Genomic DNA, 15,039 nt, shown 5'->3' with positions numbered 1-15,039 from the left:
GACGATATCCCCTGAAAATTCTGAATGGTAGTGTGTAGTGATGATGACCTCAAGGTGACAATATCGGTGGAAGTCAGACAGATATTATTAGGAAAATTGTTCCCTTTTGTCGCTGAACCATTGGGACATGTCACGCCTCGCACTCCCGCACGCATGATCTGCCAAATGGCATTGCCGCGCATTATTCAGCAGAGAGCGTTTTTCTTCGACAGCCTCATAAACTGACTGTAATGCCCTCGGCGGCCTTGGAATCCTGTGAAGAGGGATTGCGTGTCGGACCATGGGTGTTGCATTGCATACGGTTTTACTCTCCATACCTCACTGCTCGGATGAGTTTACTGCCAAGTATGACACACTGTGTTTGATTTAATAATGAGTCACATGCCTGCCTGTAGCATTAAGATGACAGCTTGTATGCATCAGTTCCGAGAACAAGAAGAAAAATAATAAAAGTCTTCCTATAGTTTGTTTTGTAATACAAATATACTGTAAGTCATAATACAAACTAGACGTCATTAATGTTGATACCAATTTTATGTGAACCTGTACGTCAGTGATTCCTTTCTCTTTTTCTGTCTTTTTTTTTCCTCTGATCATTGAACACATAGGCCATTCTCTTTAATGAGTATGATGTTTGTTTGGACTTGGTCGATGATATTAATGAGTTTGTTTGTCTATCACATTTGCATCATGTTTAGATTAAGAGGGAGAGTTTGAGTATATTACTGCAACATGCTCACATTCTTGTGCAACATGCTCAAAAGCCAGCAACATGCTATGCAACATCCTCAAGAATTGGCAACATGCACAAAATAAAATGTAATCAAACATGTGGAAAAAAAAAAACATACGTCCAAAACTTGAGAAACGTCAAACTACTCAGAAAATTTGTGCCCAAAACATGAGACTGAACAGCGAATGTAAGAAGCACAGTGGGAAATCAGTTGTGAAATATTGCATGCACTCATGATGTGCTCTCCGCGCACCATACAACTTCCGCAATATTCACACATTCACATATTGCAACGTGCTCAAATTTCAAGTTGTGGACCACCCTATGTTTAAACCCCTATAATGTGTTACTAAATTCATAATTGCTCCTTGTATTTGCTCTGCATTTTAAGAATTTAAAGTCTGTATTGCTGACTGAAGTTTGCAAATTTTTTTTTTTCTGAGTAGTGTAAGACATGCAGTAAAATTCAGAGTTGCCAATCTAATGACAAGATGATTATTTCTGCAAGGAAATTCAGAGTTGCCATTTCAATGACAAGATGACTATTTCAGCAGCAAAATCCAGAGTTGTTAATTTGATGACAAGATTATTTCTCCAGTTAAATTCAGAGTTGCCAATTTAATAACAAGATGAATATTTCTGCAAGAAAATTCAGAGTTGCCAATTTAATGACAAGATGATAATTTCTGCAGCAAAATTCAGAGTTGCCAATTTAATGACAAGATGATTATATCTGGAGCAAAAATCAAGAGTTGTCAATCTAATAACACAATGATTATTTCTGCAGCAAATTTCAGAGTTGCCAATTTAATGACATAATATTTCTGCAGCAATATTCAGAGTTGCCAATTTTTAATGATTACAAAATGATAATTTCCATAGCAAAAGTCAGGGTTGTAAATTTGATAATAATTCTGCTGTAAATTTCAGAGTTGCCAGCTTTTTGATGCAAAGATGATGACTTCTCCAGCAAAATTACCCCAAGATTCAATGAGTGAATTGCTCTCTTCCAGACTGTATCTGTTGCTTTTCTGTATGCAGTGCATATAATGCACCGGATTATACCTGACAGTAACCAGGAACATTACAGGCAGAGCTGGAAAATGATATCAAGTTGCACTGATTTCATGCGCAAGATCATCTCTCAAAGCACGGAGATTTATGCCTTGCAACGTACCTCAATGCGGCATGATTTACAAATACACACACATACACACACGTATTGATATTAAAGCAAGTGTTCTTGAGGTTTGTTTGTCCCAAATGACGGAAGCAGAAACCCTTTTTCGCTGCAGCAGACACCGATTCAGGAGATAGAGCATAGTAAACAGAGCTGCCGCCCACTTTATTATAGGTACTAAAGTGCGAAAAACAGCTACCCTGATATCTTAGCAAATTTCACTCTCTAGAGTCCTCAAGATACAACACTACAGGCGAACGTGTGGCCTGATAATATCAATACTACTGATAAATGTATCCCTCCAATACAGGCTTGTTTCGTTTTCATTTTGTGGGATGAACATTTGTCTTCTTCCAATGCTTATGTACCTGGTCAGGCCTAAACCTGAGAACTAAGTGCATGTAGGTTAAGTGAGGCATACTGTGTGCCTTTGCGTATAATACTAGATGTTAGCTAGTGAAAAGAATGAATAGAGAGGGAAATGTACTCATGCATATATTCTGAATGTCTCTTCCTCGCACTGTAGAATAGGAGAATCTAGTCAGTGACAAAGGGCTTTCTTGTGACATATGCAATAAATTGTGAGACGTAATAACATTTACCACAATGCTCTGAGCATACAGGGCTGTTGGTATTGTATGTTTTGACATTCGACTGTGATCTTTGCTTGTTCCTTTGTGTAGTAACTAGGCGTGGAAGTGGCCTGTGTTTCAACGTATCGGTTGTCATTCCATGCACAGTGGGTGTCCGCTCAAGTCACATGTGTGCGAAGGCGCAAAATTGATACCGAAACCTACTCGCCGGGGAATTGAATTTAAAGAGAAAGGGGTTGGGAGAGGATGCAGTAGAAAGTGAGAGAGGAAGAGAGGGAAGAGATCAAGTTGCGCTCGAGTGCCAGGTCCCCCGAAACAAAAGGAGCAGGCCTGGATGAAATGTGACTCGCGATTGGGCGTACGTGGAATGCGAGAAAAACACGGGGAAAACTTTCTCACCGTTGCCGTGTGTCGAGTCGAGCGGCCGGAGATATGGGACAGTCCCATGCCGTCTGTCACTGTTAGGAGCTATGACATCAGACCCCAGTGATCATGTGACTTGTCTTGAAGTAGGTCTGTGTGCTTAGCAATCTGCAGAGGTCTGCCACTTAGGAAAACCAGAAACACTTGTCTACGAACTGTCATAGCCTATCTTCATTTATCTTATCTCTCTGTCTGTCTATCTATCTATCTATCTATCTATCTATCTATCTATCTATTTATCTATTGGTCTATCTATCTATCTATTTATCTATCTATCTATCTGTCTATCTATCTATCTATCTATTTATCTATCTGTCTGTCTGTCTATCTATCTATTTATCTATCTATCTGTCTATCTATCTATCTATTTATCTATCTATCTATCTATCTATCTATTTATCTATCTATCTATCTATCTATCTATCTATCTGTCTGTCTATCTATCTATCTATCTATCTGTCTGTCTGTCTGTCTATCTATTTATCTATCTATCTGTTTGTCTATCTATCTATCTATCTATCTGTGTATCTATCCATCTATCTGTTTGTCTGTCTTATCTGTCTGTAAGTCTGTCTATCTTTAGAGAGACAGAAAGAGAGTTGTTTGTTTGTGTGTTTGTTTGTCTGTTTGTCTGTGATGGAGATTTGGAATGGGGATATTTCACAAGAAAAAGACATGGAATACGTACAATGAATATTTCATTTGTACTGGTAATGGCCCAAATATGACATCTTTTAATCTATCCAAGAGTAGTTGCATGCTTGGAGTGTAAGCTCTGTTTCTCCAAAAAAACAAAATGTACTGAGGCATATGTTCCCACTGAGTTGAAGTATCCACTGGCTACCATGTAAATTTTGACACTTAGTTACTGTGGCAACAAGCTTGCTGCAAAGAAGGCTTTACAAAAATTATATATAGCTTCAGGACTTCATTGTGTATGTTGTGACGCAATCTCATAGTACAGGATTAAAGCCGATCCACATCACACGCTGCTGACCGTGTATGACACATGTTCTTTATCATTCTTTGAAGTGTGTTTCTAACATTAGAAACTATGACATCACTTTGTTTCTTCCTAATGATCATGTTTTCTCTCTCTCTTTCTATTTCTTTTTCAACAATATCCAGGTACTAGGACACAGCTTTTATGGAAACAGGAGGTAAGAAAATGATCAGCTCTACAAGAGCTTTCTAAGTTTAAAGGGATGTTACAGTTTCGGTTGAGATGGGACTTGATGTTTCTAACATTTATTTTATGATGATATTTTTACACAATGAGAAACCTCTTAGGGAGCAAATAATTCTAAAAGGAATTCAAATTCTATTTGATGAAAATCAGTTTTTAAATAGCTGAGATAGCCAAAATAAAGCCATCTTAATAAAAGGTGGGACCCACCTTTTATTAGGACCACTTTGTTTTACTTTGTTTTTTGATATCTTGGCCATTTCAAAACCAATTTTCACCAAATAAACTTTGAATATGCTTTTCAGCATTCATGAAGTGGTTTTTAAGTATCTGGCAAAATAAGTTAAAAGCTGAATTCTCAACTCAATCAATACTATACCATCCCTTTAAAGGACTTAAAACAAGAAAAAAAAAAAGAGAGAAAAGAATGCAAGCACAGCTTTATTTGCTGTGTTTTGATTTGGTTTCCCCTGAGGCTTATCATGGTGTGCTTTAACTCTTTTGGTTTCATGTTTACTTTAGCATTGTAGTGTGTGGGAAGAGTCTACAGCGTACACTGTATGACTGTCTTGCAATGCTATTGTTTTAAAGTCTGCACATGTATGTTTGGCAAAAAGGTGTCTGTCTGGCATTTAAAGTGGTACACATCGGAGGAACAGATATGGTATTTCCTCAAAAGCACCTGTTGGTTTAATAAACATATAACTCCTAAGAGATTATATCTTTTCCTGAAAGTTAGCATGGTGAGAGGCTCAAACTCCATTCAGTTGTGCATGGTCCACCTTGTATACTTCTCTGTTAGATGGGTGTTTGTTCTAAAGTGGACCTTCTGAGACTAACATTGTGATTGGTGCATCCCAGCACATTAAGACGAAGGTCTGATTAAAATGTGAAATGGGATGACCCATTTCAGGAATATTGCTCTTCAAAAAAGACAATTGCAGTCTAGACCACCTAAAAAAAAAAAAATAAAATAAAAAATCAATGTATCTTTTGGAGGGAGTTGCTTCTGTTTAAATGAATCAAAGAAAAGAATATTAAAAAAACGAATTTGACATTTTTTTTTTGGAATTGACATGCCAGTTTTGAACAAGTAGAATGAGAATGTGGCTTTAGTTGAGAACCAGAAAGGCATTAATACCATATAGAGCCCATGGAGGTAATGAATGATGTTATGTATAGTGTACCAATACATCATAATTAATGATAGTCTCATTGTAACCTATTAGATAATTGCCTTTTAATGTAACATAACACTCAACGAAGAAAAAAGAAAGTTCTCCCAAAAGGTGAAAAGCTACTTTAATTGTATGTCGAAGATATTTGTATTATATATGAAGAAATTAAAATGCATTGTTATAGCTTGTCACCGTGTCAGAGTTCTGTTGCATGAATGTACAATGAAATTAGAGTCCCTGATGTTGGATTATAATGGACCAAAAGTCAAGTTGTGTTTGATTTCAACTCTAACTTTGTATCCAGCAGAGGTCATATGGAAGTTACATACATCATGTATTAGTACGTATTGTATACCCGAGATCACATTAATGACAAAATTGATGTTAGAGACACAATGACAAAGGCAATTTTCACAAATCTTTACAGAGTTCTAAATCCTCTACACTTTTGTTTTCTTCTCATCCTGTGTTTGTCCTGGTTGCCTAGGTAACGGAGAGGGGCTGAACTGCTCCAATGCGAGGGCAGTCAAGCTGGTAGTAGTCGGGGATGGAGCCGTCGGCAAGACCTGCATGCTCTGGTCGTACACGCGCAATGCATTCCCCAAAGAGTATATACCCACAGTGTAAGTCTCAGTCCCATCCAAGATATATCGTGTAGTGTTTCGGCCACGTTCCCTCAGATGCGACAAACAATTGACTACCATACCCAGTCCATGCACAAGAAGATAACAATGTACGAAAAATGATATAATGCATCCCAATTCTTGAACCATGTGTGCTCTTTGTAGTGTTGTTAACAGCATTCTTAATGCAACTGATTGACAAAATGATGATTTCGTGATTTTGAAAAACAGCATTCTGTCAGTCGCCAAAGATGAGTTGTCGAGTCAGCACCCCTTTGGTCAAATGGAATATTCCTCATCAACAGCATAGGAATTTCATGAAATTGTATAAACCCTAATTGGAATGAATGTAAGACTGAGATCAGTAAATCTTGTATCTCATCTGCATGGGAAGAATATACATGGTAGAATTGATGCAGTTAGTGTCAAGTTGAGGTACGAATTCACCAAATTTAGCAGCAGATATTGCCATAGTAACTTGATGAGGATAACATTGGAAACAGTGAGTATAATTGTATGGATATGTGGATTTTAACACTTATTCTGTGGAAAGTTGCCATATAAATGTTTAATCATCAGTGTACAACAAGTTATCATTGTGTAAGCAAGCAATTTTCTCAATGCAACATCATACTCATAGCCCAGGCTTGTGTTTTTGCGTTAAAGAGCTGTGCCCAATGCATAGCAAAATATATTCACTGTACTGCCAGCTACTGATTCCACTCAATAGCATAGTGCAACCATGTGCACTTCTGTTTACTATAATTGGCTATCCTAGATGGTTTATGCCAGTGCAATAAAGTAATTTCACTGGTCCAATTGAGTTTTCAAATGAGAGTCTAGCTGCAGTATTAAGTATGGCATTTTGATTGCTACAGTGATGACCCTTAATCTTCGTACTGAGATCCCATTTGATACCTATCTCCTTCTTCACTCTCCCTCCCCCGTTCCCCCTCTCCCCACCCCCATACCGCTTGTCCAGGTTTGACAATTTCTCCCAGCTGATGACAGTCAATGACCAGAAGGTGAACCTAGGATTATGGGATACTGCTGGGCAGGAAGACTACGACAGACTGCGACCACTCTCGTACCCACAGGTACAGTAGGGCCGGGTGGAGGAGTAGTCTCTGTTGGTCCAGCCACTTTCTCCATTTCTCTGGTGGCCTGCGCTTCCCACATGACGTCCACTTAGTCAGTTCTGTTGGTCCAGATGGAAGCAGCTTTCCAATAAAGCGATCGTAGCTAATTTATTTGAGAACATTTTTAATGGGCATGAGGGCGTTCAATTCAATTCATTTGAATTCATACATTTATTCTGTGATAAAAATCATTTGGATATGCAGTATAAAATGTTAACAAAATGTAACAATATACAATCCAGAGAAAGCCAGAGGCTTCTGAAAATAGAATATACCCTTCAGATCAAAGCATACAAACATTGCAACAGTAAAGATGCCAAACTCCATTCTTTTCTTGTAATGAAATAAATCAATATAATTTTCATGATGAATGATATATTCATACTGTCGGAAAACACTCAAATTAAGGGTCAAAGGGGTTAAGTATTTCTGTATATGAGTCTAATCATCTTTTTCTGTAGGGCAGTATGAATACATGTGCTGAGTCTCAATACACTCTAATCACAAACTACAATTTGGGGTAGGTCTGTCTGTAAGTCCGTAGAGATCATTTTCTGTGAGGCCATATATATAACTAAGAATATATTTGTATTGTTGGAACATACTTTAAGCAGAAACTGCAGCTGGGATCAAGTTTGCCTGCTCGCAAAGAGCAGGGTGTTTAGGTTCCATGACATTTGCTCCCGCGACAGTTGCTCTCATGAAATATCTGCACGCTTATCCAAACATAAATTCTACCCACAAATATAACCCTAACCCTAATCCTAATCCTCACATCAAACTAAACCTAAAACCCGATCACAACCCTAACCCTACCCCTAAGTCCTTGGAGAAAATAAGACCGGAGCAATTGTCGCAGGAGCAAATGTCGTGTCACTGGGTGTTTAACCCGATGAAGTGGTCCCACCTTACATCCAACTGGACCCCATGGAAGACCAGCTTAAGGTAGCTGAATATGGGCTATCCAGCCATCTTCTCAGATGGAAATGAACAAACAAACAAACAAGTCCACAAAAGAGAAACTTTCGCCAATCTGGTAAACCTCCCCAGGGCTTAATGCAACTTTGGGCCATTTTATTTGTTTTCAGACATGATATGCCTTCAAAGCGGTTTTCCACAAATACAGACTCCCTCAAAAAACAAGCAAACAAACAAACTGGGCGTGGCATTTAATTGGTAGACTGCACACGTCTTGTTTGCAGTGTGCTGTGCTATCTTTACATCACGCAGAACACCACTTCAATAACAGTCATTTAGTCAGGAGTCAATAAATACAATGATGTGTAGTCACACCCATTTTTGCTATGGAGGTGGAAGAGGTATGGTCGTATTCACATTTCGAGGAATAATGGGGTATCAAAGGAGACACAGTCCTCAATGTGCTTGCATTTCTCTCCCCACTTTTATCATATTATTTTTATATGTCATCGTAGCTCTTTTGTGACTGATTTGAGCAAAACAAAATATAGAATAAAAGAGCTATCAAAGTAAGTAGCAAGTGTTGATATTGTTCAAATTCTACTACAGTGTCTTACCATCTTCAGAGCACACTCAGTTTACGTCTCCGCCATCACTGTGATGTGTTCCATCTATTGTTATCTTCAGATATTAACTCAAATGTAATATTTTGCCAATTAGGACTCTTATGGCAATTTTGAGAGTGGTTTAATTCGTGATCAAGACTCACAGTTACAAATTAGAAATGAGCATTATCCCTTTATAAAAGAAAGGTTAGTGATTTCTGACCCTTACAGACGATATGTCAAATTTCACATAATTCTTTGTACATTCTGTTGAAAAAAAAGTGAAAATACAGTTTGAATTGAATTGAACTGAATTGAATTGAACTGACATGTGTGCTATGGAAGGCACTATTTTCATGAGTTGCTAATTTTACAAATATCAACCCACTTGCAAAATTCTGGAAAACAAAAGTATTGTGAAATACAACTCGTATACTGCCATAAGGATATTAAACTGTCAATATTTTTTTGATTTAGTCATGCAGAAAAACAAAATTAATATGTCTGATTGTGTTCTTTTTCCAATTTCCTCTCTCCTCACATTTCTTTCTCCCTGTGCAGACAGATATATTCCTTGTATGTTACAGTATAACCAGTCATCCGTCAGAATCCAACGTCTCCACGAAATGGATACCGGAGCTGCAGCACCACGCACAGGGCGTCCCATTCATCCTAGTCGGTGAGTAGTAGATGAGACGCCGGGAAGGTGATAGTCCTTGAGCAGGGTCCTAACGTGAAGGTCAAAGGGAAGGGCCAAAATTTGAATCGTCTCTGCATGCCTCTTCACCGCCTGCTCCTCTCTCGTTCAGTTTACCACAAACGTTCATGAGTTCATGTCGACATTCTAACTTTTCAGCTTGTAGATGAGACATGGGGATGCAGCAGTCTGATTGTCTGATGGGTCGGTCAGATGGGTCGGTCAGATCGACCATCTTCAAGGGAACGGAGCTTGAGCAGGACCATACTGTGAAGGTCAAAGAGAAGGGCCAAAATTTGAATTGTCTTTGCACGCCTCTTCCCCGCCCCCTCCTCCCTTTTTAGTTTACCACAAACATTCAAGTTAGTGAGCTAATGTCAAATTCTAACTCAAAGGTCTCACAACTTTGTGACGAGGAGCAAAAAAAAATGTTCCTCTGAACTAAGAGAGTATACAAAGTCCAGTCAGTGGTATTCAAATATCAAAATCCTGTAGGAATATATTCAGAGTGAGACTAGATTCAAGGTAGTTTCTCTTGAGCGATTTCTGCACCACAACTTAATGGCGGGATTGAGAGTCACGTTTCTGTGCATCTCCCTGCTAGCCGTGTGCTTTCAGAGCGTGCCTTCTGAAACTCGCTCTTCATTTTACAGCCAGCAGTAGAACGCCTGAAAGTGAAATGAAGCAGTTTTGTAGCGGCTCGAGAGGTTTCATGCTCGAGAACAGCCCCTCTTCTATCCTCTCCTCGGGGGTCCTTGTCGTTTAACAGGATTGTAAACCACTCGGCGCTTTTCCACGAAGGGATGTCATTCTCGTGTTAAAGTGTTTGGATGAGGGCTCTTGTTGCCTGGGTGTTGGGAGAAAACAAATGCAAGACTTGAGTCCAAGGATGATGACCTGTATTTCCCTGATGAGAGAGAAAGTAGACAGATGCAAAACTGATCTCAGTGAATTCTTGAAACATGACCTCTTCCACATCCAGACTTCTCTAGAAACGTGTCCTTGTTTAGTCTGTTGTTACTACCACTAGTAGCACTGCATGAGATGCGCAGTTGTGTTTCCTATACTGTAAAACCAGTCATATTCAAGGCATGAAATGTTCGCGAATTGGAGCCGGCTGCCTTTTTCGCAACATTAAATTTTCGCAAATTGCCACTGGCATTCGGTGCATATAGTGTCAACAAGAACTTTTGCTTGCATTTACGAAAATTTCATGCATGTGAACATTTCTGGTTGTAGAGTTGTGATTAAAGAGATCTCCCCCCTCCCCCCCCCCAAAAAAAAATAATAATAATAATAAATAAATAAATAAAAAGAAAGTGAGCAGCAATATTTGGATGTGATTGAAATGTTGCTCCATGGACCCAGAATTAATCGATAAAGCACCCCACTCTGGAAGATATCTGTGCAGTTTTGTCTGACGAGGAACATAAGCCATTTGAATTATCTGCCAGCATTGTGCATACGATGCACACGCTTTGGTGGATCAGTGAGAATTTCTGTTTCCAAGATTATTTTGGAATGGTTTAAACCTGTGATGTGCAGCAAAGTGAGCTTTAGGCCATTTTTAAAATTGATAAGTGCATCCACTTCCAACAATTCACATCCATATACCTGTGCATTGTATGTTTTACAAATGGTAAAAAGAGTACAGTGGCAAAATTAATTAAACTTGGGGCCCGTTTCACAAAATTTGTCATCAGTGACAAGTTGTCATAGATGTGACTAGCTACTAAAATCCTTGCATCTGATTGGCTGAGAGCAAATTTATCATAGAAATGTGGCAGTTGTCACTGATTACAAGTTTTATGAAACGGGCCCCTGGTTTCCAGTCTTGATTTTGACAATGTTGAATCATACATCGACTTCAAAAATTTCCAAAGAAGGAATTTACCAACATATTTCCCTGCACAAATTCATTGGAAAAATTGCACTGGAAGATTCTTACCCAGCATGCAGCTCCATAAAGTAAATGGATATGGACATTTAGATAGCTGTTAAGAAAAAAATAATAATTTTTCGTGAACGTCAATCAGACTTCATAGATTCTTGAACCCACTTGATAATTTTTGATAAAGATCATCTGCGAAAGAAAAAAATATTTGAAGGCCTAATTTATGCCTCACGATGACATTTCATCAGACATCTTTGCTATGTCTTCCCAGTTCAGGTTAATTCAATTTTTAAACCAAGAGATACTTCTAAGATATAGCATTATATTTCTTCTTACTTGAAAGAAAAGTATGATTGCTAGAGACTTTCACTCTTACAGGGTAAATTTGCCATGGTGTACTACTGTAAAACGAGGAATTTTCGCGTGCATTTTAATTTCGCGAATTTCGCAAGCGCCGAAATTCGCGAAATTAAAATGCACGCGAAAGTTTTTGTCTACACTACATGCATTGAACGCCAGTGGCAATTCGCGAAAATTTCATGCCACGAAAAAGGCTGTCGGCTCCAATTCGCGAAAATTTCATGCCGCGAATATATCATGTTTCACAGTATCTTTATTGCAAGACTAATAGTGATGATAGATATGCAGTGGTGCATCAATCGGCTTTTCACCCAAATGAAGTATTTCTGAGAACCCCCCCAAAAAAAAATGCTGAGATTTGAGTCGGATCAAAAGTGAAGATTTTATTTCTGCTTTGTGTAGATGTACCCATTATTATTATTATTATCATTATTATTATTATTATTATTATTATTATTATTATTATTATTATTATTATTATTATTATTATTATTATTATTATTATTATTATTATTATTATTATTATTATTATTATTATTATTATTATTATTATTATTATTATTATTATTATTATTATTATTATTATTATTATTTTTGTTCCCGGACAGATAACTTTGTTGTCATATGACACTGGATTTGTTTTGTTTTGTTTTGTTTTGTTTTGTTGTGTTTTGTTGTTGGTTGTTTTTGTTTTTTACATCGCTTACCCCTCTTGTTTCCTTCTGCCCCCCCCCCCCCCCCCCCCCCAAGGTACCAAAATTGACCTGCGGGAAAACCCCACGCCAGAGGAGCTGAAGAAGTTAAAGGACAAGCAGCCGTTCAAGAAGGAGCACGGGGTCCAGCTGGCCAAGAAGCTGGGAGCAGTAGCCTACATGGAGTGCTCGGCATTAACGCAAAAAGGCCTTAAAGAAGTGAGTATTGGGACCGACCTACCAGGAAAAAGTTTCTCCTATATCATCCGTCAATCGCTGCTATAGTAATGATATGATGAACAAAAGACATTGCTTGGAAACATGGAAGTTCTGCTCTGTCTAGGGGAATGATGCATTCCAATGTCTTTTGTTAATCATATTAGTACTTTACTAGTGATTGGCAGATGATGTCATGAACAGAATCTAGGTTTGGAAGGGTTGTTTTCTTTCTTTCTTTTTTAGTGGGCATATCCAAGTAATCTTAAGAAAAATAATGCAACAATTATAATAACAGATATGTATGCCAAAAACTTAGATATCTTTTGGCCACATATGCGATAATTGGGGTGTTATAAATCAGCACGAGTTAACATGCATTTACACTGCTATAGGGTCCTTTAATGTTGAAATATCCCAATCTGTCTTCAAAAAGATAGCATTGGATCTTACTCCCAGATCCCGGACTGGGGCAGCACCCAAGAAAAAAGAAATCAAATCCTTTTTACGCATGAATGAATGAATGCAAATGACATATTTTTGCTGACATTGTAGACAGGGCTCAACATTATCACTTTCACGGGGAAAGTAAAATTATGTTTCGGGCAAGTGAATACTATGTATAAATATGCTAAAAATGACTTGTCTGATCTGAGGAGGAAAACTTTTTGACTTCAATACGAAAATCTGAAGCTCCTCAAGCCAATAAAGACATTGGCACTATTTTGGGGCAAGTGCATTTGCTCTCGGGCAAGTAAAAATGTGAAAATTTGTGATTTTACTGGAAAAGTTAATGTTGGGCTCTGGGGTCTGTTTCAAGGAAGTCTTATGAGAGACAGTTTGCTCATAAGACACACTTTTGAAAGACTTAACGAAATGGATTTTACTTCTCTTTGAAAGTTTCACACAGCTACGTATGATCGAATTTGACCATTCTGAGATTTATGTGAAGACTTGTAATATGTGATGACTTCATGAAATGTACCCCTGGTTGTGGATATCTCCCTTGTTATGCCTGGTAGGCCATAAAGTCTACCTCGATTCCAACATTTTCTGTCCCTCCTTTTTCACCCCCCCCCCCCCCTCCCCCCCCCCCCCTTCACTTGGAAATTTTATGACTGTTTTAAGTTATGTTTAGCAAGCTTTTGTGTGTACGCAGTGTTTTTAAATGTAATTTGATTTTGTGTCTATTTATTTAGTCTTTAGGCTGGGGCAAATGAGCCAACTCCTTACGAGCAGCCCCTAAATCAAAAACCCAGACAAAGTAGGGTTAAACCAAAAGGGTATAATTACTTGCACGCTGTTTTGTGTGATGGTTGCTCACAAAGCATTGTTCAGTGTGTACAAAATTTCATTCCTGCTCTGTTTAGACAAAATGATAACTTGCTAAGTTAGGGGTTTCTCCACCTTAACCAGTTTTCTCTGAGGTTCTGCTATCTGTATAGATATTATGATAAGACCATCTGTTTATTGTAGACATCTTATTGCATGACTTTCTGAGATAAGATATGTTTTTTATGTATCATCTTTGTCCTATATTCATTGCAACATCTTTTTACAAATGTCACTGCATGTTCGCTTACCATCCATGACTTGCATGGAATAAAGCTTTGTATATCATCCACCTACCATTTTATAAATGTCTTTATTGTCTTGTATGAGTATCATTTTGAGCAGCAAACCATAGAAAAAAAACGAGTGTAGATATTTACAAGAAAAAGATTTGGAAGCATGTTAATTTCATAAGATGGAGAAATTATAGTATGTCCCATCTTCTGTTTTTATGTTTGAACTTTGCTTTTATCAGATTTGAGTTTGCGTACCTGGTTTCCCTGAATGTTTTTTCTGTTATGTCACTGTTTGATTTGATTTTGCAGGTTTTTGAAAAAGCAGTGATGACTGTTCTGGACCCGCCCAAGCAAAAACCCCGTAGGACTCACAAATGCACTCTTGTTTGAAGCACGGCGCCGTGCGGGCGTCGCCCTCCTCTCCTCCCGCCAGTCCCGATTGTGTGACCACCACTCTCATCTCCGCCCCGCTGCTTTTTACCCGTGCCCTCTGTGTTCTTGTCCTGGTTTGGTGAAGATTATATTAACTCCTGATCTACACTTTCAAAGACATTTGCCCAACAGTCTATATATTCTTCTCTCTTTTTTTTTTTGTCCCTTGTTTTCTCCGCATCTTACTTTTCTCACTTATATCCAGGTGTTTGAAAGGGCTGTCCAAACCGTGCTGAATCCCCCCAAGCAAAAAGAAAACAAAAGGAAGGTTTGCAAAATTGTTTGAGAGTCCAGTCCGGCGCCGCTGCCGCCGCCGCCGCCGCCGCCGCCGACTGGCCCAAAGTCTGTACAGTTTTATCATTCTAAGATAATTCAGCTGTTAGAAGCTGCGATCCATTTCATTTATTTCAAGTCGTCAAACGTCATGGCAACTGTTGCTACGATGGTGGGGACTTTGGATGCTTGCAAGCGCCCGTGGAGGAACAGCAGCGGGGGAAAAAAAAAGAAAGAAAGAAAGAAAATTCCAGCAATTTACAATTTCTGTGCACTGCTTATGAGGAAGAAATACTACCGAAGATATTGTAAGTTCCGGTAATTCAGAA

General features: G+C 38.4%; 1 protein-coding gene across 1 annotated transcript in view; it reads left to right on the top strand.

The window, feature by feature from the left end:
• LOC139735008 (ras-related protein Rac2-like) overlaps positions 1 to 14,524 on the top strand; it is a 62,999-nt gene extending 48,475 nt beyond the window's left edge. The window contains exons 3-8 of the mRNA XM_071645782.1: positions 4,058 to 4,089; positions 5,781 to 5,916; positions 6,899 to 7,013; positions 9,140 to 9,257; positions 12,280 to 12,440; positions 14,315 to 14,524. Coding sequence (XP_071501883.1) covers positions 4,077 to 4,089; positions 5,781 to 5,916; positions 6,899 to 7,013; positions 9,140 to 9,257; positions 12,280 to 12,440; positions 14,315 to 14,395 — 624 coding nt within the window. The 5' untranslated portion in view covers positions 4,058 to 4,076 and the 3' untranslated portion in view covers positions 14,396 to 14,524. The remainder of the gene's footprint in view (positions 1 to 4,057; positions 4,090 to 5,780; positions 5,917 to 6,898; positions 7,014 to 9,139; positions 9,258 to 12,279; positions 12,441 to 14,314) is intronic.
• The last annotated feature ends 515 nt before the right edge of the window (positions 14,525 to 15,039 follow it).

The sequence above is a fragment of the Diadema antillarum genome, unplaced genomic scaffold, assembly GCF_040938485.1.
Source record: "Diadema antillarum isolate AM-2024a unplaced genomic scaffold, OU_Dant_1.0 seq00000561_RagTag, whole genome shotgun sequence".
Taxonomy (NCBI): domain Eukaryota; kingdom Metazoa; phylum Echinodermata; class Echinoidea; order Diadematoida; family Diadematidae; genus Diadema; species Diadema antillarum.
This window is presented reverse-complemented; position numbering and strand designations above follow the sequence as displayed.